Source organism: Cryptotermes secundus, unplaced genomic scaffold, assembly GCF_002891405.2.
Source record: "Cryptotermes secundus unplaced genomic scaffold, Csec_1.0 scaffold1807, whole genome shotgun sequence".
Classification (NCBI taxonomy): domain Eukaryota; kingdom Metazoa; phylum Arthropoda; class Insecta; order Blattodea; family Kalotermitidae; genus Cryptotermes; species Cryptotermes secundus.
In genome coordinates, this window is record NW_019721029.1 from 592,542 (window position 1) to 618,698 (window position 26,157).

Genomic DNA, 26,157 nt, shown 5'->3' on the forward strand with positions numbered 1-26,157 from the left:
TTTTGCAATGTTTTGTTTTCTGTTATTTGTAGTTAGTTTTGTAATTATATCTGTGTTGTACTTGTTATTTATGAGTATGTTGTTTATAGTTTCTATCTCATTATCTTTTGCTACTCTGGTGATGGGGTAGTTATTTACTCGATCTATGAGGTATTTAATACCAGATATCTTGTGTTCTTGTGGGTGACATGAGTCACTTGGTATTATACTGTACGTTGCAGTGTGTTTTCGGTGGATTGAGAATTGTAACTTTTCCATTTCTCTATTGTGAAATTTATCGTTGGCTGCAGTTTATTAAATTCCACAATCATGTTGTCAATATTTGTTTTGTTTATATCATACAATATTAGTATGTCGTCAACATATCTGAAATATCCAATTATTTTCTGATTTTTTAATATGTTGTATATTTGTGTGTGCTCCATGTTCTGGATGTATATTTCTGCTAATATTGCAGATGTTGGAGCTCCCATAGCTAAACCATCTGTTTGTTTGTAATATTTTTGTTCATACTGAAAATAATTTTGGTCTAGTATAGTATTCAATATGCACATAATTTATCTTTGTGTATTTATGTCTGTATTATGATTGTGTTGTAGTATTTTTTTAGTTATGTTCATTATATCTTTCTTAGGTATGTTTGTATACATGTTCTCTATATCAAATGAACACAATCTTATGTTTTCATTTATTATAATGGTGTTTGGGTCATTCATTAATTGTATGGAGTTATGTATATTATATGTGTTTGGCAATTGTAAGTATTCTTGTAGTGTTTTGGATAATATTATTGCTATTTGGTATGCTGGGGCATTTCTCCAATTGATTATAATCAATTAGACCCATAATTATGGGTCTAATAGGTGTGTTGTTTTTGTGTAGTTTTATTGTCGCGTGTAAATTTGGGGCCGTGGGGTTCATGTTTGTGTATTTCCATTGTTGTTCTTTTTGTATTGTGTTTGTGCATAGTTTTATTGTTTGTTTAATATTATTTTGGTATTGTAGTGTTGGGTCTTTGTTGATCAATGTAAAATTATTTTCATGTATAAATTTCATTATTTTTTGTTGATACTATTCTTCTGTTATTATTACTAGTGTGTTTCCTTTGTCTGCTTTTGTTGCTATTAATTTGTTATCTAGCATTTTTCTTTTTATATTCATAGCTAATTTCCATTCTCTCTTACTTTTATGGCTATTATGGATATCTTTGTTTTTGCTAATTTCTTTGATTTGCTTCGCAACTACGTGTCTATAGTAGTTGTGTTCTGTTATATCTAGTTTTGTTATTGCTGTTTCTGCTTCGAGAGCTAGTGTTTCAATCCATTTTTTGTTTTTATAGTGTAGATTGTATTTTAGCCCTTTGCTTAAGAGCTGAATTTCGTCTTGTGTGAAGTGTGTGTTCGTACAATTTTTTACGCGTGTAAATTTGTGTTGTTATGGTTGTTTGTTGTTGTTTGGGTTTCTTCCATGCTTTTTAGTTTTTGTTGTTGCTTTAAATATGTTGTTTTCATTTCGTGTTGTAGTTTTTGGTTTATTTCATCTTCTAGAGTATTCTAGAGTATAGCAACAGGTAGGAAGGGGCAATACTTGAACATATTGAAGAACTATCATATATACAGAACGACAAAGAAAAACACACATATGAACAATATAAATAAAGAAATAAATAACCCAATATACCACGAATTACACACTATCTACACAGAACAACATAACAACACCCCACCACCTATCCCCACAACATCATAACTCAATCAAAACGAAGACAGCACATACACACATACCCAGCAGGCCCAGCAGTATAACACACGCAGTCACAGGAGCAATACACAACACAAAGCACAGTGAGTATTAAACGTTATAATACCACACGTAACAAATATAATTCAGAACGCGGTATTAATGAATAACAATTTCACGTTACAGATACACACATGAAAGTAGGAAGAATACTCCGATAGAAGAAGATGGGTGTGACCCGCGTATTGAGAGAGACATAAGGATGACAAATCCTGAACAGTTTTAATATTTTTAATATTTAAAATTTATCAATATATATGACGAATATATATTTTAGTTATTTTAGTATAAAGACAACAGGGCATGCAATGAAGTAGTTCGACGTACATCAAAAAGCACCTGAAGATGGCACTTCAGTGCCGAAACATGTAGTGCAAGAGAGAAGAGTAAGGTGAATAAATGTATGCACTGTAAGACGGTCAGAATAAATCATAATCATGGATATCCAAAGAAGAAAAATCATGTGATGAAACGAATTACTTCTAACAGCTTTAGTGCCTCAGAATGTAAGCAGTCAACATGACGATGAAAATGCAGTTTGCTATTTAACATAACCCCAAGCCATTTTACAGAATCAGTTTTTACGATTAATAGATCACCCAAAAAGTAATTAAAATGGATACTGTTATTTTTATAAATGAAAGAAGTTATGTTTGTTTTGAGTACGTAAATTTTCGTACAATTTTCAATGCGCCACTTCTGTACAGAGTCTTTATCGGATTATAGTAATTTACATTCCAGGTTTGGTAGGAGATGTGCGATGATGGTTGAACTGTATAATGCAAGGTTATTAATCATCTAATAAATTAACATGTCGCTATCGAACACCTATGTCGATATCGAATTATTTTATAAAGTTATCTTAATTAAATGAATGTTTTGTCAAAGTAATAATGTGCTTGAAAATATGTTCAGTAGTTGTGTGCTTAAATATGCAAATATAATGTTATATAAGACAGTAAACCCTCGTTATAACAGAGACAGACGTAACGGGTTTCAGATATAACGGAAAAAAATTTGCTGTGTGCAGTTGTGAATTTTTAGAGATTCTGAGGCACTAAGAAGATTTTGTAGTTAGAAAATTATTTAAATAAAAAGAACACCAATATAAAAACCTTTATTTCATCACTTTATGTGTTTCCATGTTTATTAGCTATGTATCATATGGTGTAATTCCGTGAATACCCCTTCACTCGGTTATAGCAAGCCATCAGCGATAACGGACAGCCTGCCCCCCCTTCCAAAATTACTCCGTTGTAATGAGGGTTTACTGCGTTGGTCTGATAGCAATACTCTTATTAACATTGTTTGAGAATTCATGACAGTTAACATTTCGGCTCTTACGCTTCATTTTAAAACAAGAAAATTAAGCATTAATGCATAATTTTCATGATGGCATGGCAACAAAACTTAGTCGCCAGAGTTTAATTTTCGACATTATTTAGTGACTGTCTCTGTACGTTCGACCATAATTAAGGATACAGCTGAGTGATCGTAGTCTTATTTCAAGATTTCCGTATAGTATAAACGTGTTCTCTCCCTAACAGTGGCAATATTTAAATCATATCAAAAACCATTATTGTCAAACCCTACTGCATAAATACAGTTACATATGAAATCGACAGAAATACAGGACTTAACAAATAATTAAAAGACTATTCTTTATCCGAGATCAAGTCTCTGAGGAATCTCTTAATTGAAAAGATCACTCTCAAATTTCATTCTAGAAAATATATTTTAATAATCATAAATGCATGAAGTCAACCAGGCTTTAACATTTCATTTTACAGAAGAGTGGATTCCTTCATTTTTCCAATGCCTACAGATTATGGAAACATGAGTAACGGTCGCAACTTCTTTGACACTACAATCTTCTGTCAGAATTCATCCGGTGTTCGGCGGTGCGGACGCGAGAGGAGGGCGTGCGCCGACAAGCAGAATGTAAAGTTTCGATGACAAGGGAAGATGCAAGCATATCGACTTTACAGTCATTGATCTCATAATGCCAGCAGTTGACAAACCTGAACCCGCAGATGGTTCCAACACAAGGATCAAGGGAATCCATGTGGCAAATTTCAACCTAAGCAGACAGGTCTCACACTGAAGCAAGTTCAAACCAGTAGCTGATTATATCCTAGATTCTGGGGTCTCATTAACGTAGACTGACGGGAGGAGGGAGGAGGTGTCAATGGGGACTGACAAGAGAGGGCAAGAGTGGAATTGATAGCTGCAGGAAGAAGAAATTCAAGCGGGGGATGGAGCAGGAGGACGGCCTCCGAAAACAAGACAAGATGAAATGGGAAGGTATCTCAGAATTTGAGAGACAGCAAGAGATTCCAGCAACCAACCAGCAGAGACTGGCTTAGGGGAAGACTTGATTGAATTAAGGAGCACAGGGAATTCTAGTACATATACAGTTCAGGGAACAAGTGGACGGGATGAGCACGCCCAACAGACAGCAGCAAGCAGCTGAGGTTTCGAAACCTGAGAAATACCTCATTATTAGCCTGAAACTTCACATAAAGAGAAGCTAAACTCATTAACAGAAATAGCTATACAAGGAACTTAATTAAGTTAAAGTGCAGGCGGCGCCATAGCTCTAGCGGTTAGTCAATGGTTTCCCACCGCGGCGGCCCGGGTTCGATCCCGGGTCTGGTCAAGTGGGATTTGTGATGGACAAAGTGGCGCTGACGCGGGTTTTCTCCGAGTACTTCGGTTTCCCCTGCCAATCTTCATTCCACCAAATTCTCCATCATCATAATCACCCTGGACAGGCTACAATAGGCCAATCGGTTGCCGCCGTGCCGAGTGGACCCAGTCCACTAAGCGAATTAATTAAGTGCAAGACATTCATAAAGATGATAATCATATGTTAACTCCCGGTTACGTGTATATGACCTTTGATATCCTGCTTCTGACAAGAACCAGAGCGTTATTATCTCTGCTGTTTGTAAAACAATGAAAGCTGAGCCCTGCTGAAGTTCGCAAGTTTGACAACACAGTGATACCGTCACTACGCTATTATCGGTTTGTCCTGCATGACGTAGGAGAAGAGAAGTAAAGTTGGTTAGTGACTGCATAATAACTTCATTAGCGGCATCATGTCTAGAAAGGAACACAAGGTTTTAGAGAAGCAGGGTCATGTGATAACTTACTTTCTTGTCGGTTACCGGTGACTTCTTATGTAAACAGGAAGGTGACACTAAGCAATACGTCAGGTGAGCTCAACTTGGTACCATTTTCCTTTTACTTTAACAATATACAGTATGTATAATATCAGAGTTCCGCTGTTTCACAAACAAATTCTACCCATAGTTATGATTATTATTATACAAAACCCCATAGCCGCGAATTCAAGTGCCTCCGACTGGAACTGTTTTTAGTGACGGAGATGCTCCCACTGCATACACCCCATAAGGGGACACAGTCCACATAACTGACCACAACAAACTTCCATTGTAATTCTCGTTATTCGACCTCGACCCATGTTAACCCCGAGTGGTAAGCTTCACGCTCCAGCCCCTTATTCATGGGGAAAGATCCCTCGGTTCTGATTGAATAGGAGGCTACGTGGACCTCAGAGCCTGTACAGATGTCATAGGCAAGATAAAATTTCTTCCTCCTGCTGGAAATCGAACCCCGGTCTTTCATCCTCTAGTTAGCCACCACAATTCCGTCCTTATGCCGTAATGGATAATAACGAACACACGAAGGGAATTCTGTGGGGAGTTAATGTTCTTATTCCTTTAAAATCCTCCGCATGAAGGCGAACGCAGCGAAATGTATGTCTGACATGAGTGGTTAAGTAGCAAGGAGTAACTGTCTTCACCGGATCCTGTCAGCACCTGTATGATGCATTCTGTATGCTACAGTACATATTTGGGTAAGAGTGTGCTTCTCCTAACAAATACTGATCCTGTGAACTAACAGTCATGTCCTTGGTATAAAATGTGACAGTGAAAAGACATTTGACTAATCTTCCAATCTTCATGTTCCATACATCAATCAAATCCGTCGACACCATCTTGAGAGTGGCATGCAGCCAGCCTCATCTGGCCTCTGTGTGCTTCGGGACTATCGTTTGTGAACATAAGCTACAGCAGCTTCTGTAAGATGGTGTCATACCCACGATAGAAATGTTGGATTTCCATTTATGAAACATGAGTTTGAGTTCCTTGCTCTTATTGCTGTTTCTTACTGTCCCACGAGAGACCGACACTATGTCACAACCCGGGCCACTTCATTTCCTTTCACATAGCCAAACTGTTACCCTGTTATTCGTGTTGGCTTTATGCTCATATCTACTTCTTGGTCTTTTAAGTTGCTTTTTCTCTCAATAAGACTTTATAAATATTTTTTCTTACATTTATGAACTGGTACTTCCCGAACGCGCCAACCCGTTCGATTATATAACGGGTTGGCGCCTGACTGCGTTCGGGAAGTACCAGTTCGGAATAGTAGCTGCAGCAGTCAGTGGATTTTCTCGCAAAATTTCATGTTTCCTCCAGGCAAATCCAGAAATAATACGTTAAATAATCTGGTTCCTTCCATATCGCTTCCCGATACACAATCAGCCATATTATATTCCACACTTAACTCAGTGACGTAAAATAAGAACATAATCTAACCAGGAATAGATCTGCAAGTATTCTATCTCGTATCCACTTTACTATCCTTAAGATTTGAGATCAGTAATGTTAAATGTCGCTCAGAGTTCCGCATTGTCAACTTATTGCTATGATTAATGAAGAGTTTGCAAACGAGAAGGTCTCAAATGGCATGACATTCATATCAAGTTTCACCAGAATTTGTTAATCCGTGTAATGCTTATCAAAGAAATAAGACACACGCAAAAGGGTGCACCAATTCCGTAAGTCTAGCTTTCGCTCTAAAGGTAACCCATTTTGGCAGAAATATGATATTCCGTGGAATACGGAAAGGTTAATTCGTCTAGTAGTATTGTCCCGGTCTTACATATAGATACAAACTAACACATAGTGGGCCGCGCCATAGCTCAAGCGGTTAGTCGCTGGCTTCCCACCGCGGCGACCCGGTTCGATCCCGGGTCTGGTCAAGTTGGATTTGTGGTGGACAAAGTGGCGCTGTGGCAGGTTTTCTCCGACTACTTCGGTTTCCCCTGCCAATCTTCATTCCACCAAATGCTCCACAATCACCCTCGCCTATCATCTTGGGCTGGTACAATAGGCCATAAGTGACCGCAGTACAAGGGACTTAGTCCCACCCCACTAGTAATAAAAAAGTAACAGATATGAACGCAAAATTTGGAAGCACAAATGGAATTCTCAGCAACATTAAACCCTAAAATCTCTATTTCTCTGTCTTCTTCTTGCATGGTTGTATTGTACAGCTGCAGCATGAAGTGTAGATCCACAATTGACACCCACTGCAGATCTGCTGTCGATGTGCAGGGAAGGACGGAAAGCTCTGCTGAAGAGGAAAATTTCTTCTTTTTTCCCATTGTTTTATCTCACGAACACTTGGTTCATTCCTTTCTGACGTGTGCATAATATACAGCAAGGATAAAAGCAGGGAGTATTCGAGTATATCAGATAATTCAGGCCTGTTTAGAGATACTTACGTCTTAATTAACATTCGAACCATTGGCAACAGTATGATGGAGTAATTCTTTCTTTTTAATTCCCATAGTGGGGGGTGGAGTCCAACTGGGTCCACTCGGCACAGCGGCCACTAATTGGCCTATTGTAGCCTGCCCCGGATGATTATGATTATGATGATGGGGAATTTGGTGGAATGAAAATTGGCAGGGGAAACCGAAGCACTCCGAGAAAACCCTCCCCAGCGCTACTTTGTCCACCACAAATCCCACTTGACCAGGCCCGGGATGGAACCCGGGGCGCCGCGGTGGGAAGCCAGCGACTAACCGCTTGAGCTATGGCGCGGCCCTATGATGGAGTTGGTTGGTGTAGTGGCTACCCCCTGCACCAGTATTCGGGGGCACCCAGCGCAACTCTTAGTCGAGGTACCATTTATCCTGCCTGGATTTTATCACGATTTTCCTCAGTCTCACATGGTTAATAGCGAGATAAAGCCTTCTAATAAGGAACTGTAGCGACCTTCATGCTATACAGTCCCTGCAAGTGAAATAGTGTCCTTATACAGCGTAAAAACCGCAGAATTGGGAGAATATAACATCTGATTCACACTGATCATTTCCTATGTTTCATATAATTCTTGAGAACAGATCAAAGACGGTGTCTTGAGCTTCACTTGCATATACATTGGATTATGCGGAAGAAAGATATCTATTTTTGTTCCATCTTCTTATTTTCCTTTCCTTCATGCTCGAATCTGGTCATATATAAATAATTATAAAGTCTTTTTTGTTTACATGTTGCTTCGTAATTTTACTATTAGTGTATAGAATGTTAAATTATTGAGTGTGTGCCATCTTGTTATATTTGTAACACCAACCAAGAACCTCGGGTTTGAGACCAGAAATCCAGTGTTCATTTTCCGTCTCTCACCTGTGATAAAATTAAAGATTTTAAAATGTAGGTTTACCAGGCCAGCGCCGTGTATATGTTCTGACGTTAAACCTTAAGTCGCCTGTGCTTGCTACTGTCATTGTCATCTTTACTGTCATCGTCCCAGTGGATGTTCCCATAGCCCGAGCCAGACCCGCAGATGCCAGGATTGTCACAGACCCTTCCTTCGACACCCGCCGCTGCTTACAACATGAGCAGTTGAAAACGACAACAATATAGTTGAAGATCGTACGCGGTTTATTGCTTGTTTCCAGCTTTTGACAACTAATAGTCGTGAAGACAATTATTACGGATGAAATAATATATTTAAAGTATTGAATTTGAAATGACCCTCAGAAGGGACCAGACTTACTCGAAACAGATTTTGAAGTAATTACTATAAACATGCAATATACTTTATAAGTTATTTGATGTGAATTAATCGCACTGAATTTAAAAATTGACGGGAGTTAATGGTGTATTACAATTAGTCTATAAAAAATTGGCTCAAAAATTCTTTTATTAAAATAAAACAAGTTTTCTGATTGCAGTCATTAGTCTACATTAAGAAAATCCGAAATATCTTATCAGTAGAATAAAACGTGTTGCAGAAATTAAATGTATTAGCATTTAATTATTTTATTGAAATCCTCGCTTAGTAAAAATTCGAAGTTATTATTTTGCCGGAATCAGAGGCTCTCTTCGAACTGAATATTCTTGTTTCAGACAACTCTAACATGGCACGTTTCATGTAAAATAATGGTAGCATACAGAATGTTCCACTTTTAAGTAATATTCTTTGTGAAGGCCTTTCTTTCTCTCCAGCATACCTAGGGAAACTAGGACAGCCTACTATGGGCTATATCTGTTGGAAATCGTCATGGACAGTATCCAAGATACAACAAATACAAAAATGTGCTACATACACTGCGATAATCAGCTAAATGACTTAACGATAAACGAAAACGGTAGAAGAAGTCTCAGCTTCCCTTCCATCTTTACAAAAAAGATAGAAAGTAGCTATGAAAACGTCCAATAAGTTTAAGTCATGTTTTCTGTAAAAAACAAAGCTCTGTTACTCGGTCGATTAGTTGGTTAGTTAGTTAATTATTTGCTTGATTACTCAGTCAGTCGTTTTTTTTCCTTGGCACTACAGCCACAGTGGGTCTAGGCCTACCTCCATGAACTTCTCCGTTCACTTCGGTTTTTCTAGATCTTACACATTCGGTAGGACTCCTTGGGCGGGTGATCAGCTTGTCGCAAGGCCTCTACCTGTACACAAACACAGAAAAACGCACACCCACAAACTAAATATCCATGCCCTGAGTGGGATTCGAACCCACTATCCCGGTTTCCAAGAGAGCGAAGACAGAACATGCCTTAGACCGCTCGGCTACCGTGACCGGCCTGTCAGTCGTTTAGCTAGCCGTTTAGTCTGCCATTCAGTTCAGTCTGTTAATTAGTGTTTTGTTTATTTCTTTATTAGTTACTTTGTTTGTTGGTTGGATAGTCAGTTAGCTAGCTAGTTAGTTTGTTGATTTGTTTGTTGGTTGGTTCGTTGGCTGGGTAGTTAATGAGTCAATTTGTTTGTTGACTTGTTGCCATGGCAGTTAAGAATTTAAGATTCTTCCCAGAATATTCCTCAATGCTCTCTTTAATTTTAAGTACTTTGAATTAGAAATATTAAATCGTTTATGATATCTGAGGATTTCACGGCATTGAAAATTAAGATTGTGGTGTTCTGAATTATGAATTATGACCCTGTGAAGCCCTGCTTGTGGTTACCAATGCTTAGGAGGAACCTGTTACCTCCATTTAGTTTCTACCCTGAATATGGAGGCAGGAGGTTCCTCCGGAAGGTTGATAACTGCTCATGGAACTTCACGGTTCCATGACCCGGAAGACCACAGACTATGTTAAAATGTCTACTTTAAAGATCAGTGAACTCAGAGTTGCTTATTTTTTCAGTGCAGAAAATCAGATTAACGTCCTCCCGTTCTCCCACCTATAAATTTTTGTTTTTCAGGTCAGCGTTTGTTTTAGTATTATTTCTTAATTTCTTTGTTTATGGTTTTCGTTACTTGTATGTAGACTGTAATATTTACAAGAATATGCATCGCCAGTTTGATTTACATTTCAACAATATTCGTCATTGAAGATTAATTAATTTGTCAATTGCTGGCGTTTTGGGCAGTCGCAGTTACAATTCCACAAATGCATTTTGCTTGTATTTGTGAGCGAACGTCGACTGGGAAACCCTAAAATCGATTAAGATAAAAGCCGCAAGCAGAACATTTCAGTACTGCCATCCACTGTAAGTGAAGAACTGCGTCTCGACGGTGACAGATGGCACTACAGTGCTGCTGGCGTTTTTGAAAGTTTGTGAAACTTCTGTATTTTAAAAAATTCCACCGTCAACATCAATGCACTCTGCAGTTCGTGTGAGGGCATGGCGTGTTGCTCGTCTGTACAGTGAAACAGCTCTATCTCGGAAACCGTTCGGAACAGAACATATGTACATATACAGTTTTATGCTTAGAATGACCAATAATATGAACTCTCATTTACCTTTCCTCCTGGGGCATTCTGTATATTCTAACTAACTTCATGCAGCTGAGCCCTTCTTGAGAAGCCGCCAATTGTGCACCTACTCAAGAACTTCCTAGCATTTTATGGAAACCGAAGGTTCATTACCAGCTCAAAGGGCCCTCCCCTGCTCCTTATCCTGAGCCAGATCGATCCAGCCCATACCACCCCATTCTATCCCTCTAAGATCCATTTTAATATTGTCCACCCACCTACGTCTTGGTCTTCTGTATACTAATTATATAAATAAATATTACTAGTAATTACTTGTATATTTATATTTAAATTATTCCGTATATACCCAAATTTTCGAGAAGCAGGCTCACCCCCGATCAGATATTTATGAGTAATTTAATGCCTCTATTTCTTTGCCCATTTTTGTGGATCTTATCCACGTTCCTCTGTGAACAGTTTACAATCTGCAGTTGTACGCAAATACGAGAATTTTTTGTGAGATCGAGGATGTGTAAATTCGCTTTAATAACTTCCTGCAGCCACAGAGTGTTAGCAAATATGTTATTGTGTGCTGTATTACTAGTGATGGCTGTGTTCAGACTTTGGGTCATACTAAGGTCAAGTCACAAACACCGTGTCTCTTTGATATATTTACTGACGCGCATGGGGATGGAATGTGTGCAGATTCATTACCGTTTTCTTTCCCCCTTTCTTTGGCACTACAGCCCCAGTGGGCCTAGGCCATGAACTTCTCCGTTCACTTCGGTATTTCTAGATCTTACACATTCGGTAGGACTCCTTGAGCGGGTGATCAGCTCGTCGCAAGGCCTCTACCTGTACACAAACACAGAAAACGCACACACACAAACTAAACATCCATGCCCTGAGTGGGATTCGAACCCACGATCCCGGTTTCCAAGCGAGCGAAGACAGTACATGCCTTAGACCGCTCGGCTACCGTGACCGGCTTCATTGCCGTTTACTCTAGCTAAAAGTCTTAATTGTGGATTCTGCATGAAAGAGTCAGAAAGTACTTTGTATATGTTGTTTTCTGAAAAAAGACACTGTGAAGGAGATACCAAAAGTGGTTGAGAAATTCTCCTGTTCTGGATGGATGTTCCTTCGTGAAACTTAAGCGGAGAACAGGAAGTAGAAGAGAGAAATACGTCGGAGAATTACAAAAAAGAGACAAACACAATGAAGGGTGAAATGAAATGGGATGAGATGAGTCGTAACCATAGCAACGTCAGCTTATTCCCTTACCTCTCTTTCATTACACCACCACCATCAGCCAGTACTGTACATTCCTTCCCATGCCCTAACCTCATTTTCATGAACCACCACATCTGTGGCACGTGACTTTCTTCCTTGTGAGAAAACCTTAAAGCTAACCAAGCTGTCTCATTTGACGGAAAAAGTGGTGCAAATGACATGCTCTAAGATCGAAATTATAGAACGTAAAACACAGAAGATACCGGAACTGTTATAACTTTGTAGGCAGGGGTTTGAAATAAAATCGGGATATTTTTCAAATTTTTTAAGAAATATAATTTGTATAATACAGTCACTTTCGTAATATAATTTCACAGTTCTCTCGCAAACCAATACGATACAGATATACGCCCTTGCAATTCGACGCGTATGCACAGCTCACAGAAATGCTAGAGTCTCAGTGGCGTCTTTAAATGACACTAAATTGTTTATTATTACCCATAGGTCCATGCAGCATTGTTTTTATTACGTATATTTAATTAAAGAATCCTTAATTATTTGAAACGTTAGATTCAAATTTATTCCTCTGTACACAGTAACGATACCATAGTCAGCCATTTTGCTTCGCCCACGCGAATAAGCAAATGGGTGAGCTTTTGCCGCCGTCTCCTTGTTTACTGCTTGTTTACCTCACTCTTCGACCCTGAAGTAGAGGCAGTGTGTTCCTCCTAAGCGTCTGTGAACTTGCACTGGACTACACGGCGTTGCATCCTATGAGATAATTAAGATAAGTCCACATTTGTCTCTCAAGTGAGAGACGAATTTCGTACCAATACAAAACCACAGGTACAATATTTTATACGGGACTAGCCTCTCGTCAAAACCTACTATATTACAAAAATCTGCCTCGTCTTGCACTATCGCAAAACACATTAATTACATAAGCCACAGAAAACCGCGCTCATGTTGAATTTGAACCTCACAATGAGGTACCAATGCTTCGTAACATAAATTAAATTACCAGTGAACCCATCCCACAACTATATGAAAAGTAAATAACGATCCCTATACCATATTCCATTTCACTGTTTACTCGCATGTTCACCACAAGCGCTTACATGTAATTCTGATGCTGAGCTCGAGGAATGAATATTATTTTGCTTCATAAGTGTACTAAATTAACAAATAGAGGTATTATGCAATAATGTAAAACATCCTGTACCCTCCCATTTTATTGATTCGATTCAGTTTAATTTCCGAGTGCAGCATTAGGAATTATTTTCCTCTGAGAGGGAATAAAGAAGAATTCGAGGACTGCACCAGTTCCCATGTTTGCTGTAGTTCCTCCTCCTCCGATGCAGTGGCGGTATAGGGCGAAAATTCCAACGATAGAATCGCGTTCTCCGCTTAACCAATGACTGAGAAAACCCATAGTCTACAAGAGCCGTAGTGTGAGAGGTATTTGGAGGTTAAGTTTAATGATTCTTGGGAGACAAACCTAAGTCCTGTACTGTACATGGTCAATCATAAAATACTCTTCGGCTTAAACTTCATATATTATTTATAATGCTCAGAGCAGATAAATAGTTATGTTGATAATTTGCACCGTAGGTTTGGGAGAATGTGTCCTGTGTCATTATTTAACCAGATGATGTATGTGGAAACAGCTTGTATTTTTTTTTATGCTTCATTCCTTTGGTAACATAATTCAAATGTAGCGTGATTTTCGCAGCAAATGCAATTTTGGTTGCCCACAACGAGCATTTTGTCGATCATACTATCTGAATTGCTTTCCTAGACATTTTGGCTATGGATGGTCTTGGGAACCATATTCTCCTGATCCCAACCCCTCCTAATGGAAATATCTTATAGAAACGGAATCAACCCCCACAGTCAATAAATTAGGGAAGCAAATCGTTTGTTGCCATCAGAAGCACTGCAGACACTCAAAGCCGAATAGTTGCTACTTTTCAGCATTGACGACAAATGGCCATAGATGCCATAGAGAGCTTTTCTATTGATAAAAATTTTTTCCCAACCTACTGTACTAATTACTATAAAATAATTCTTCTAACTTAAGTGTGTAAAATATATGCAATTAAACTAGTGATTTTTTATTGATCTAATATGATCCAGTGTTAAACTAATTCTCCTGTATTAAAAATAGCGTACATATAGGATAATATGATTTTCACATGCAATTTGCACAGATAAGAATCAAAGAAATTACACCATTAATGTAGATGTCATTTCAGTCATACTCTTCAACATTTTTCCTGTTTCAGTATGTTAACAATTAGGAAAAGTATGCTTAGCTTAACAACTTGCTTGCACTTTTACTGTCTCCAACATAAAATTTGATTGAAATAAATTCACCTCTTTTCAAGTTACGAGATTTTGTGGCATACAAATTCTCCATTGTTGTTTACATGGTTCTTTAAGCGGTGATGATGAAGATCATACACTTAAGATTCACCTTTGTTGAACTGTATCACAAACCATGAGACTTAATGTTAATGTGGCAAGCTGGACTGTCATGATTGAATTCACTAATAGCCAGCCAAGTCAGACTGTAATGTGTCAGTTACCCTGAAGACATCTGATACAGTCAAACCATATGCTCAGCACCTTGCCATCACTCTAATACACCTGTATTAGCAGAACACTTTGAAATTCTTGTGACTACTGTAACTTTGCTTTGTATGCTTAAGGAGGTAGCAGTTGAGAAACTTAAAGATGAGTAAGATATAGCGCATCTTCACTGTTTGCATATCAACACAGAACGCCTAAAAGAAGACTGGTCTGAAGAGATGATTTCATGGCTTCTAATAAGAAGTGATTGATGTTTAGTCAAGAAAAAACTTATTGGAATTACCTTACTTCAGAATAATTGTAACAACATACACGTAGAAGTAAAATTAGGACTGGATTCCATCAATTGCAACAATGTTTTGTCATAATAAAATAAAATAGAGCAAATATAATATAGGAACATCTCCACTAAAAACATAAACAGCTTAATATTTGAAGCTGAAAATTCTATAAAGCAAAAAGATGAAACCCAAAAGAAATCATTCGATACTTAGCCACACAAAATTTGAAACACACTGCACAGAACACCACAACTCTGCCCACACACGCAGGACCAACACAATGCAACTATGGCAAATTGTCAGTCACTAGTAGCTAATATATTAAGAACAAATTAGTATAAAAAATATGTGTACTATATTTGCGCATATATTTGTACATATAAAAATAAGGAATATGGAAATGAGCAATTTATTATATTTGCAGACAACCTATTGTGAAGGAATATGACCATCATTGGGACCCAAAGCAAGATTCTAATCAGTCGACAGTCCTATTTTTAACAAAACATATTTTAAATACTGGTGTTCTAACCCTTATAGGACAACACATGAATATAATACACCTGAAGCATTTTCTTTGAAGTGTTGGTCGCCTTCCATTGATGACCACCAATGACTGAAATATGTAAAGGATCTGTTATATTATACCATTAAAAAACATTGTTGCATTTGATGGACTTCAGTCGTAATTTTACTTATGTTATAGACTGCAACAGCTGCAGGCAATGTCTGTCTTAAAAATAAATTTTAACAACATTTTAAATAATTTTAAGCTTACAACTGTAACAGTAAACAGTTAATGGGTTACTGTTTAAGACTAATATTGAAGTGAACCTGAAAGGAATAGGATTTGAGGGTGTGGGCTGGATTCAACTGCCAAGAATCATTCTGCCAGAGTATTATCAGTGATTCCTATGGACAAGGTGTTCAGATGAATCCTTTGTTTCATTTTAGGTATCATCATCATGCAGTTCTGTGTATGTGGATGGCTCTGAAATTCGTGGATCATCTAATGCCTCAGTCCTGGTTAAATATGGCACCTACACTGGCCTAGCCAAATTCACAGTATGGATGCCAGAGTTTCCCTTGGAAGTTAATGTGGCTGACTTTCGCCTCAGCCAGGTAAAGGGCTGGAAAGTGCCTGAAGAACATGTAAGGTAGGCCAATTTCTCTATAAGGGATTACTATAAAAAAGCGATTATAGTAAAACCATAAATTTAACTTGTTAGAATGAATGAGCTGGGATAGCTGGGCCAGTAAAATAAATGGTTATAGTTTCAGTGATCAGCTACTGGTTCCTAACTAGACCAGACCAGCTCTGGGCCCACAAAATATCCTATTCACTGGGTACTAGGAATTCTTTCGCCATGGACAAATTAACTAGTGCATAAAGCTGGCCACAGACTTCAATCTAGTGCTGAAATCTACAATGTATGGAGCCTTACCTTCAAACCTATACCATTGTAACATGGTCAGTGTATGGAAAAGTGACTTTCATATTTTACTGTAATCTTAATTGTTTTTTTATCCTGGTTATCTACTCTGTTTGATTAAAATTATTATGTCCCTCTGGCAGAAATATCAGGGTTTAGTTTTCAAGATTGGTATGATGCAGAATGTTTGAATAGAAAATTCATCCTACTAAACAGTTGCAAGGAATAAATTGGTTTCTTTTATTGTACAGTGAATTCAACATTGATTAAGTATGTAACACACATTCACATCAATATCAATTTAACAGGTTAACTTAGAATTGGTTTTGTAGAAAGTAATAGTATTCATATAGTCTTTTACATAGTGTGCATATGAGGGCAAGGGCACAGACAACATTTCAAATTGAGGATAAAGAGTCAGAAAAAAAAGAGAAAAAATTATTTCACTCATATTGTATTGTACTGTATTAATTCATACCGAATCTTTTATATATATAACTATTAAGAACGCCACTACAGTGAATAATATTGAATGTGAAACATTGATTTTTGTCTGTGAGAGGTGACAGATGGCATGCTTTCTGTTTTCTTCTTCCAGTGGTGCAAAAATTAAAAGGTCATTAGATGATAATCATAACAATCGACCTGGAGCATACAGAGGTTGGCCTAACTCTGGAGTCAAGCTGCCAGAGGATGTAGGAAATGGTATTGATCAAGAACGTCACACAACTTGTCGTCTCCGTTTCCAGCAAAGTCCAGTAGAGGTAGATTAGTTTTTAATCAGTTCTTTCATGCTTCTGCCTTATGTGAAATGTAATTCGTTGTAATTAATAGTTATTTTTACCACTCAGGTGTATGCCCACTTTCTGGCTACAGACCATGATTCTGGCAGGGTCAGTTATTTTGTAAGCCGTCGAACTTCGCTTCGCGTCACTGATCTAGTGCTGAGTTTACTGCGAGTATCTGATCCACGGATAGCAAGTCTGCATGGATGTATTTTACAAGGTCGGAGCATTGGAAGAACAGAGGTCCAGGTATGAACCCTTCATTACTTTTCAAATTATCCTAATATGATTCCATTGCACTGTCTGTAATGACATGAATGTGATTTTACTAAGAAAGTTGGCTCAGGTGGTAACACTTCAGATTTGTATTCAGAAGGTGCCTTGTTTGAATCTTGTCCAGGACACCAGCTACCCTGACTGAGGTCTTTTGTAGCGTTCCTCAGTCTCTCTAGGTGAATGTGTGGGCAGAACCTTGAAATAGGCCTTCTCAATTCATCATTCATTAGTCATTCTACTTTTTTTTTTCATTTCATGCCTCCTGTTGTGTTGTAATATACAGCTCCTTTATTAAAACCGGCACAACACAACTATATCAAGGTCAGTGCCTGGTTTGGCTCTGCTACATGTTGATGGCTTTTAATATCCTGAACTATTGAAAGCATTGTTAATTAAACAATGTGCACAGTGAGTGCATGTGAGAGAGAGAGGGAGAGAGAGAGACAGAACAACATTATGGAAGAATAGTCCTCTCTGTTCAACAGCATCTCTAGTATGATGATTTTGGTTCCTATCACATGTTGAAAATAGAACCTAGTAACATTCTGTTGATATAACAACCTATTGTAACGTGTTTCGTTACTGAAGACGCCGTAGAGATCGTTAATTGGTTTATTGAACAATCTACAAATATCGGCTACAATTAATTATCACACAGTTACGGGTTTCCACAGTTTACAAACCCTGCAACAAAATCTCTGAACACAATCTTCACTTGTCTTCACGTACCAATAACGCGGGAGCTATACAAGTCTCCCTGAATTACACACTCCAGATATAACCGGTTATCACGAACTATCACTGATTCTCGCACACGCGTCTGTAGCTCGTAACTTGCGAACTGAGAACTCGTTGATAACACACTCGGCGACTGTCACATTACAAGTCGACTCGGCGACTGTTACGTTCCAACTGACTCGCAGCCGCTGTGCGGCTCAGTTATATAGCCACAGTGCTTGCCTGTTGCGTAATGAGTGCCACGTCACAGTAGGAAGCGGTTCCGCGTCTCCGTGCGTTGCACGTTGCATAGCTACCAGGATGCGGGGACTCGGCTAACTTCAGCTCCGCTCGTGACGTCACTGCGGGGAGAGTGGCGGGGTGATTACTCGCCTATTACGCGAGCGCTACGTTACCGCTACGTGCCGCTGGGGAGGTAGGGGTCAACATGTCACACTATGTTGCTGCCTGACAATGATGCAGTCCCAAGAGATGCTTTAAGCACAGTTTAGTTTGTATAAAATAAAAAAAATATATATTTTAAGGCACAGAGACAACTGCAGGAATGTTGAATGCTTATTGTTCTGTGGGCTCTGAAATAATTAGCAGAAAGGTACAAGCTAGAAAATGTTAAATTCTTATTTAGCCTGAAAGGTAAAACTTTGTCATACATTGATGAAACAAAGAACAACTATAAATCGGAAACTGTTTTTGATTAATATGTGTTCTGGAAATAACCATAATCACTAGCGTGGCTGAATATGTTTGGTTGCATGTGACATTACGTGACACGGTAGTGAGTAGCTATTGACTCAGCTTGAGTAGGTCTGCTGTGTTTCTACTTGCAGTTACCTCTCCATTAACAAGATGACTCTAGTAATCAAGGGACAGTTTGGAGGACACACGTGCCCTTTTATATTTCATATACATTATTTGAAGGTTAATTAGGCACTTGCTATTTTGAAACATGATCGTTGAAATTCTATTAAGCTGTTTTGAATTTCTTCAAGTTGAAAATTCAGTATTATTTATATGACTGGTCTATAACACTCACTTTACACAGTCTAACGCCATTATGTCCTATGGTCCTTCATCAGGTGTTGAGATGGCTTTTCAAGACCTGGTAGACACTCCAGTTCAGGTCTAAGTATATGGTCAAAATCAGTAGAAAACTCCAGAAAAGTAACCAACACATTTTGAAAGGAAATTACTGCAATGTAGGATCATAAAAATTTTTTCCTGCATGTACCTTTGAAACAATAGCAATTGCATCTCAAGTCATTGGAAATGGCTTCCTCCAAATGACGTACTCTGGAGCTAAGTGATGTTTATCACTTCCAATTTGAATGTATGAAGTCAAGAACAAAACTATATGATATAGGCCTAGACAGGTAAACATCATTTACCTATAGTATGACAGACGTTTTATGTAACAATTTGGAAGTACTTTCATGAGTAGTACAGTAGTACCTCACTGTTTATAGGCAATGTCAAGACATCAACTAGCAAGTTATGTTTGGAGTAAGCTTACTTTGTGGCCTTCATATCAGGGATATAAATGCAATGATGTGGATGGCCTGATCTGCTCAGAACTTTAAGGCTCAGTGGACCATTTCTGCTTTGAGACAGGCAAATTTGACTCTAAATTTTGTTAATTTCATGGCCTATTTTTATTTCTGTTTCACATATATATATAAATTTTGAATACCAGTGTTCATGTGTCTTTGATGTCCTGCTTTAATTCCATATGACCATAATAATCTTAAACATATTTGCATTGTCAAATGGTTGTGAATTTTATGAAATAAAATGAGAGTAGTTTTTGCAGTTTAAATAACTAATAACCAGGGCCCGGATTTTGATGACATGTCATCTTTTTTTCCTTGTATCCTATGCGCTCTTAAATATATAAATCTCAGATATGAGCTGCTGGTTACAGAAATGTAAATTTTATGGGTAATTTTTTGTCATTTTTTGACATTTTTAGGTTTAAGGTCTTTTTTCATTTTTGGGGTAATTTTTTGGTAAATTTTTGGACTTTTAAGGGTATTTATTGTCATTTTTGGCCATTTTAGGGAATTTTTCTTCATATATTTTCTGAAATGTGAATAATATGGAAACGAAGGTGTTCTTTCTTTTCTCCCTTAGGTAATTTTTCTGGATTTTTTCGGTCATTTTATAGGTCATTTTTTAAATATTTTCAGGTCATCAAAATCCAGGCCCTGCTAATAACAAACATGGGTATACTTCTGATGTGTTTAGCGTTGGTGTTGTGTAGGATGAAGGAGCTGTGAGGCTATGAGGGTGTGATGCATTATCATGTAGGAGGGGCCCAAATATTAATCTGTGGCTGGGTCCTCAGAAATGTTGCTATGCTAATGCTTATAAGAGGCCTGTTCCTTCAAAAGATTAGTAACATAAGAAGATAAATTAGTGAAATGCTTTCAGGTACTGTCACCCATCACAGGAAGAGTAATAGGTGCAAAGGAAGTGCGAGTAGTCAGTGACAAAGTGAGCATAACAAGGCTTCAAGTGAGAGTGGTCTCAGGGTTGCAGCTGTCCATTGTGCCAGACAGTGCAGTAGAGAATGGTTACATTGCAGAGACTTCAGTGACTAGGAAGCTGACAGCTCAGTACCAGGTTTGTTTGTTTAGTGATTGAAAAATAAAAATAGAACAACAGAAAGTTGCATCTCTTTTCTTTAAGACTCTGTTCTTAGTTGACTGCAGCATCTGTTAATCTATCAGAGGGCATCCTACTACACCTATACATACTGTTATGTGTATGAGTGACTATATACAGGGTTTGGATTAATCACATGTCTTATTGGACACTACAATTCATAAGTGCAAGTAAGGATTATGCTCTTGTTGCTCTGCACACTTCACAAATCACTATAGTACACACTAGTTCTTCTCACTCTGTTAACAGTCTTCACTAGCTGTTGCTTAGTAATGACCTCCAATGGTGGATGTTCCCCTTCCTCTGGGTTCCTGAACTTTCACCGGCCTGAGCTACCAGCTTCTCACAGCAACATCTCAAAACAGCTGAACCCCAGCAGTTATCTAAATCACTCAGTAGTTAGTGAGTTATTGAAGAGGGTGGGTTTCCCCATGCACTTAGACCACTACTGGTCCATTGTGCTTCCCTCTATGATATTCTACTAGTCTCTATACAATACAGATACTGGTGCGTACGATCAGTCCCGACCGAGCCAGCGAGTTCGGCCTCTACTGGCTTAGCGGTATCTATAATGCTTCCCCCATCTATCAGAGGCGTTAGAGACTACTGTTGGGCGGGAAATATCCTTGAATTTGGCTCAGTGACCTCCTTTGGAGATATGAGGTTCTTTTATGTGCTGTAAAGCTACGACACGGGACCCACGGCTTAAAGTCCCTCCCGGAGGACTTGTTCCCTGAATTTTTCTGCCATTAAAAATTCCACGACCTCCGCCGGGTTTGAACTCACGTACCACGAGTCATGAGGTGGGAATGTTACCTCTAGACTACGGAGGCCACTAAGCAAAATCACTCAGTAATTCACCAACTGACTCAACTTGCTGACTGACTTATAATATCTTAGCACGGACCACGTAGAAAACACCATCCCTTGGTTGCAGTGCAGTTGTTGCCGTGGATACATGCTTGTTTGTGGAGCCATTATTTAGCAACATGTGTTGTATAGTTGCTTATTTCACGGTCATTGCCTAGCAATGGGTCTACATGCCACAATATCTTATGTATTTAGTGTTGTCCATTGTGTCATTGCCATTTCACAGAGGTATGAATGTTGTGTTGCCAACAACAGATACAAGGCTGTACAAGATAATACAGGCATATATGTATTTGCTGACTTACCTGTCACTTTAATGTGTTTCTCATGATTGTAAATTAATTACAGGACTTAACTAGTCATACATTTTTAAGGCACTGACATCCTGTTTTCAAATCCCATATTTTTACCTTTCTGCTACTGTAATAAATTAAGTAAAAAATGAAGTCAGTGTAAAATGTTATGATAATGAGCACTACAGAGATCATCACTCATAGTGAGGTCTTAATTATCAGGATCTAGAATAGGTCCATGTAATTTAGTATCGTTTGTTTTTTGATTCTTGTATTTTACATCATATTATTCCATGTTATGTATTCTAGTTGCAAAAGAGGAAAAAACTAACAGTAGTCTATTATTACAAGCAGTGTTCAATTATAATGTATTTAAAATTTGTCTCCTCAGGAAGGGTTGTTAGACATTGACCTGGAGTTCTCGGATGGATTTAGAACTCCACTTCGTGACATCACCGTGAGTGACTACTACCTTCTGGTGGATAGTTTAGACCCTGAAGTGGTTGCCTTTGCTCCAATGGTAGCTTCCCATCATCCTCGTGTAATAGCAGTTGGTGAGGGTCGGGGTGATCTGCTGCGAGTGGCCCTTCTGCCAGCTGAAGAATGTCGTGGAAGTACATCAACACGTCGAGGCGGTGCCAGCAGTGGAGCTGGTAAAGGTATTAGCAAGGGAAACATAGGAGGACCACTAGCAGCTGCTTCAGCCCATGTTGATGTGGACTTTTCAGCCAGTGAAGTTCCACAAAGACCTGACTTTGTGCAGAATGATGGAGGAGGAAATGTAGGATCAGGTCATGGTGGACGGGACAGAAAAAATAACAGAGAGCTGCCTCCTGATCTGCATGACATTATAAAAGGTACTGATGTCTGACTTCCCATACTTTATTTCAGTGTGAAAATGAGAAATGCTAAGCCTAGTTCTTCTTTTGGCTTATTTTGGACTTCATCCATCGTCTAGTATGTAAAAGACAAAAGACCACTGGACCAGTGATTGAGACTAGCTTTTTCTAACGGGCCCAGCTGAGTGGGTTTATCCTTCCCTACCCACCTGAAGATGGAGACAGAACCAGTCTCCGAAACGTCGTGGTCTTTTGTCTTTTACGTACTAGCTGATGGATGAAGTCCAAAATAAGCCAAAAGAAGTACAGTATACACCATCGTCAGAATCCTTTCAAGTCTATCTAAGCCTAGTTCTACAGGCTTTGTATAAATTGCCAGGATATTTCACAGAGATGCTATAATACATGCAAGGGAGGCTCCTGTGTCCAAGATAAATACTCAGAGCTATTGAAAATAAAATATTTTGCAGGGTTTCATCATCTCTTCAAGTAAATGTATAAGTTGGCTTAGGCTTTTAAGTAAAATGGCAGCAATTATTGGCCAAAAGGCTTGAGGTCCCTCAGTGGGAAAAATTATCATGTTGGATTGCATTCTGTTGGATATTACTTCTGCATTAGGAGATATTGCTTATATTACCCTTGAAAGAATGTGCCAAAAAATAGTCCATTCCTTTGCAAACACTCCATTGACAAAAAACATCAACATTTTTTTTTTTTAGGTTTGAAGCAAGTCAGCACAAGAGAATATATTGAACATTGACATAATCACTATACCAGGTGATTTGAAAGTCATACAACCCAGACTGCATAATAAAAAAAAATGTGGTCAACTTAAGTCTTGCAGTTATAGTCTTGTATGGGACAGGAAGATTGGGATGTTTCCTGAAACTACTTGCATTGTGCCATATTCACCACTCACCTCAGTCTAGTGCCAAAGTTAATAATGGTGGAGCTATACCTCCACTCCCCTATGTCTTCATGATGTGGTGCTTTAATTAAGACCAGAGATAACTTTACTTTTTATCTTATTTGTGACATTCAGTGTTTTGCATTAAATTACATATATATAAATCATTGTAGTTTTGTGCTGTGCAATCAGATGAAAGTCTGAGGCATTTGATATCATCCTCTTTTAAGTAATTTGTTGACATAGCAGAATGAATTATTTTTTTCAAATTCCTGAAATTGAAGTTTCATCTTCTATGAAATGTTTACCGAAATGCAACCTTATATAACAAATACAAGGGTACAAAATCATGTAAAGGAAGAACAATTTCTTATCTTACGTTCATCATACCAGCACTTGATGGTCACTGAAAGATGAAGTGGTTTTAGTATTCCTATTATCTCTTCATGCATTCATAATTCATAATTATAATTATAATTCATAATTTTATTTACATCCATAACTGTAAAATATACAATCGGATAAAGTCAAAGAGAATATATAGATTTAATAACAATCACACCTAACATAATCAAAGAATACATAAATACTTAAATATATTATATAAAAAAAAACCACCAGCACATGCATTAACAGACAATTACAGTCATTTAATTCAACAACTTACATATAAAAAAACTCCTGAAGAGAGTAGAAAGTATTATGCAACAAATAACACTTCAATTTCCTCCTAAACACTTTAAAATCAGATACATTCTTTAACTCCATAGGAAGATTATTGTATAGTTTTATGCCCATGTTTATCACACTTCTCTTACAATGATTTGTATTACAATGTTGGGCATACAGATTATGTTTATGCTTTATATTGTAATTATGCACATCAGAGTTCAGAGTTGTATAGATTCTATTTTTTATGATAAAACATAAAGTCTCCAGTATATACAAAGAAGTAACAGTTAAAATTTCTAACTCACCAAACAGCCTTCTGAAGGATGCCCGATTATCAACGCCCATAATGGCTCTTATGCATTTTTTTTTTGTACTTTAAAAACTGTATCTATCTCTTTACCTCCACCACCCCAAAACATAATACCATACTTAAATATGGATTCAAAGTTAGTAAAATATACATTTCTTAATACCTGTAAACTAACAGAATTACGTTAAGGATTTGATCAGATATAGAGCCTTGCTCAGCTTAAGGCAGATATATTGAGTGTGATTCAACCAGCTCAAATTTTCAGAGATATCAATACCCAAGAATTTCACCGAAGATTAATTCCTTGTGACAGTTTGTGCAAGAGATATTCTATTGTTGGTGCTTCTGTTCTTATAGGGATTCAACTGAAGGATGAAAACAACCATGAGCCAACAGTTCAGGCACATCAGCACCATTCAGCTATTGCTAATGGCATGGCATCAGGAGTTGGAATGAGACCTCACAACTCCATGAATATGACTCCTCTTGAAATTGGAATGTATGTGCTGCTGGCAGCCTTCTGCTTTGCCATTGTGGTGTTTGTTGTGTCATGTGTTGTGTATGCATCCAAGTTTAAACCTCAAGCTATAGAATCTTCAGGTCATAACACCACTGGCCTTCAGAGTTTGGGCGCTGCAGTTAGTAAAGTTGCAGGAGGCAGTGGAATTAGTGGAATTGGTCTTGGAGGTAATGGTCATCTTGGAGGGAAGAAACAGCCAAGAGAATCTACAACAAATGCACATGATTGGGTTTGGTTAGGCAGGGCAACTCTTGAACGAGCATCAAGTCATGTGGTGACAGGTGAAAACTGTAGCCCTGGCAGAACTCCACCTGTCTGCAGTAGCAACAACAACAACATTACTGGTAAAGATCAGATGCATATCACTTCCAACCCTATGAGTTACAGCACAGCAGAGAACATGGAAAATGAACAACAGAATCTAGCACCTTGTTTTGACAACCCTAATCATATTGATCTGCCATCTAGACCACCTGCCATTGACAGCTCCACGTACAGTAAAAAGGAGAAGATTCCAAGTAGACATCATCCTCCTACCCCAAAGCAACATCATAAGGCTCACCATGTGACCAAGGACTCTGCTGCAGATAAACTGTGGCAAATGTAAGGGCTGTTCATATCATTCCATTGTAACATTAAATGTCAGCATGCATCTCTTTCTGCAGAATACATCCACAGCATAGAGCTCCTCATTTATGCTGCAAAATACACACAGAATGTAGTAATCTGTTTGGTAATTAGCCACTACAGTATTTGGCAAGGATCCCACTAATATATATATTTAATATAAGAAGAAATGTATTCTTTCCCAGTTTTAGTAAAGTTGCACATTTGTGTTTCACTCAGAGATAACACACAAAAGAACAATTACAATGAGTTGGGTGTCTCTCAATAGTTGCAGTGTTGCCATGACATCTAATA

The 26,157-nt window shown here is 38.2% G+C and overlaps 1 protein-coding gene across 1 annotated transcript in view; it reads left to right on the forward strand.

Annotated features, from left to right (window-relative positions):
* Window positions 1-26,157, forward strand: part of LOC111875333 (transmembrane protein 132E) — a 536,521-nt gene that overhangs the window by 506,198 nt on the left and 4,166 nt on the right. The window contains exons 6-11 of the mRNA XM_023871491.2: window positions 15,887-16,089; window positions 16,964-17,129; window positions 17,217-17,399; window positions 20,592-20,783; window positions 22,380-22,845; window positions 25,074-25,839. Coding sequence (XP_023727259.1) covers window positions 15,887-16,089; window positions 16,964-17,129; window positions 17,217-17,399; window positions 20,592-20,783; window positions 22,380-22,845; window positions 25,074-25,839 — 1,976 coding nt within the window. The remainder of the gene's footprint in view (window positions 1-15,886; window positions 16,090-16,963; window positions 17,130-17,216; window positions 17,400-20,591; window positions 20,784-22,379; window positions 22,846-25,073; window positions 25,840-26,157) is intronic.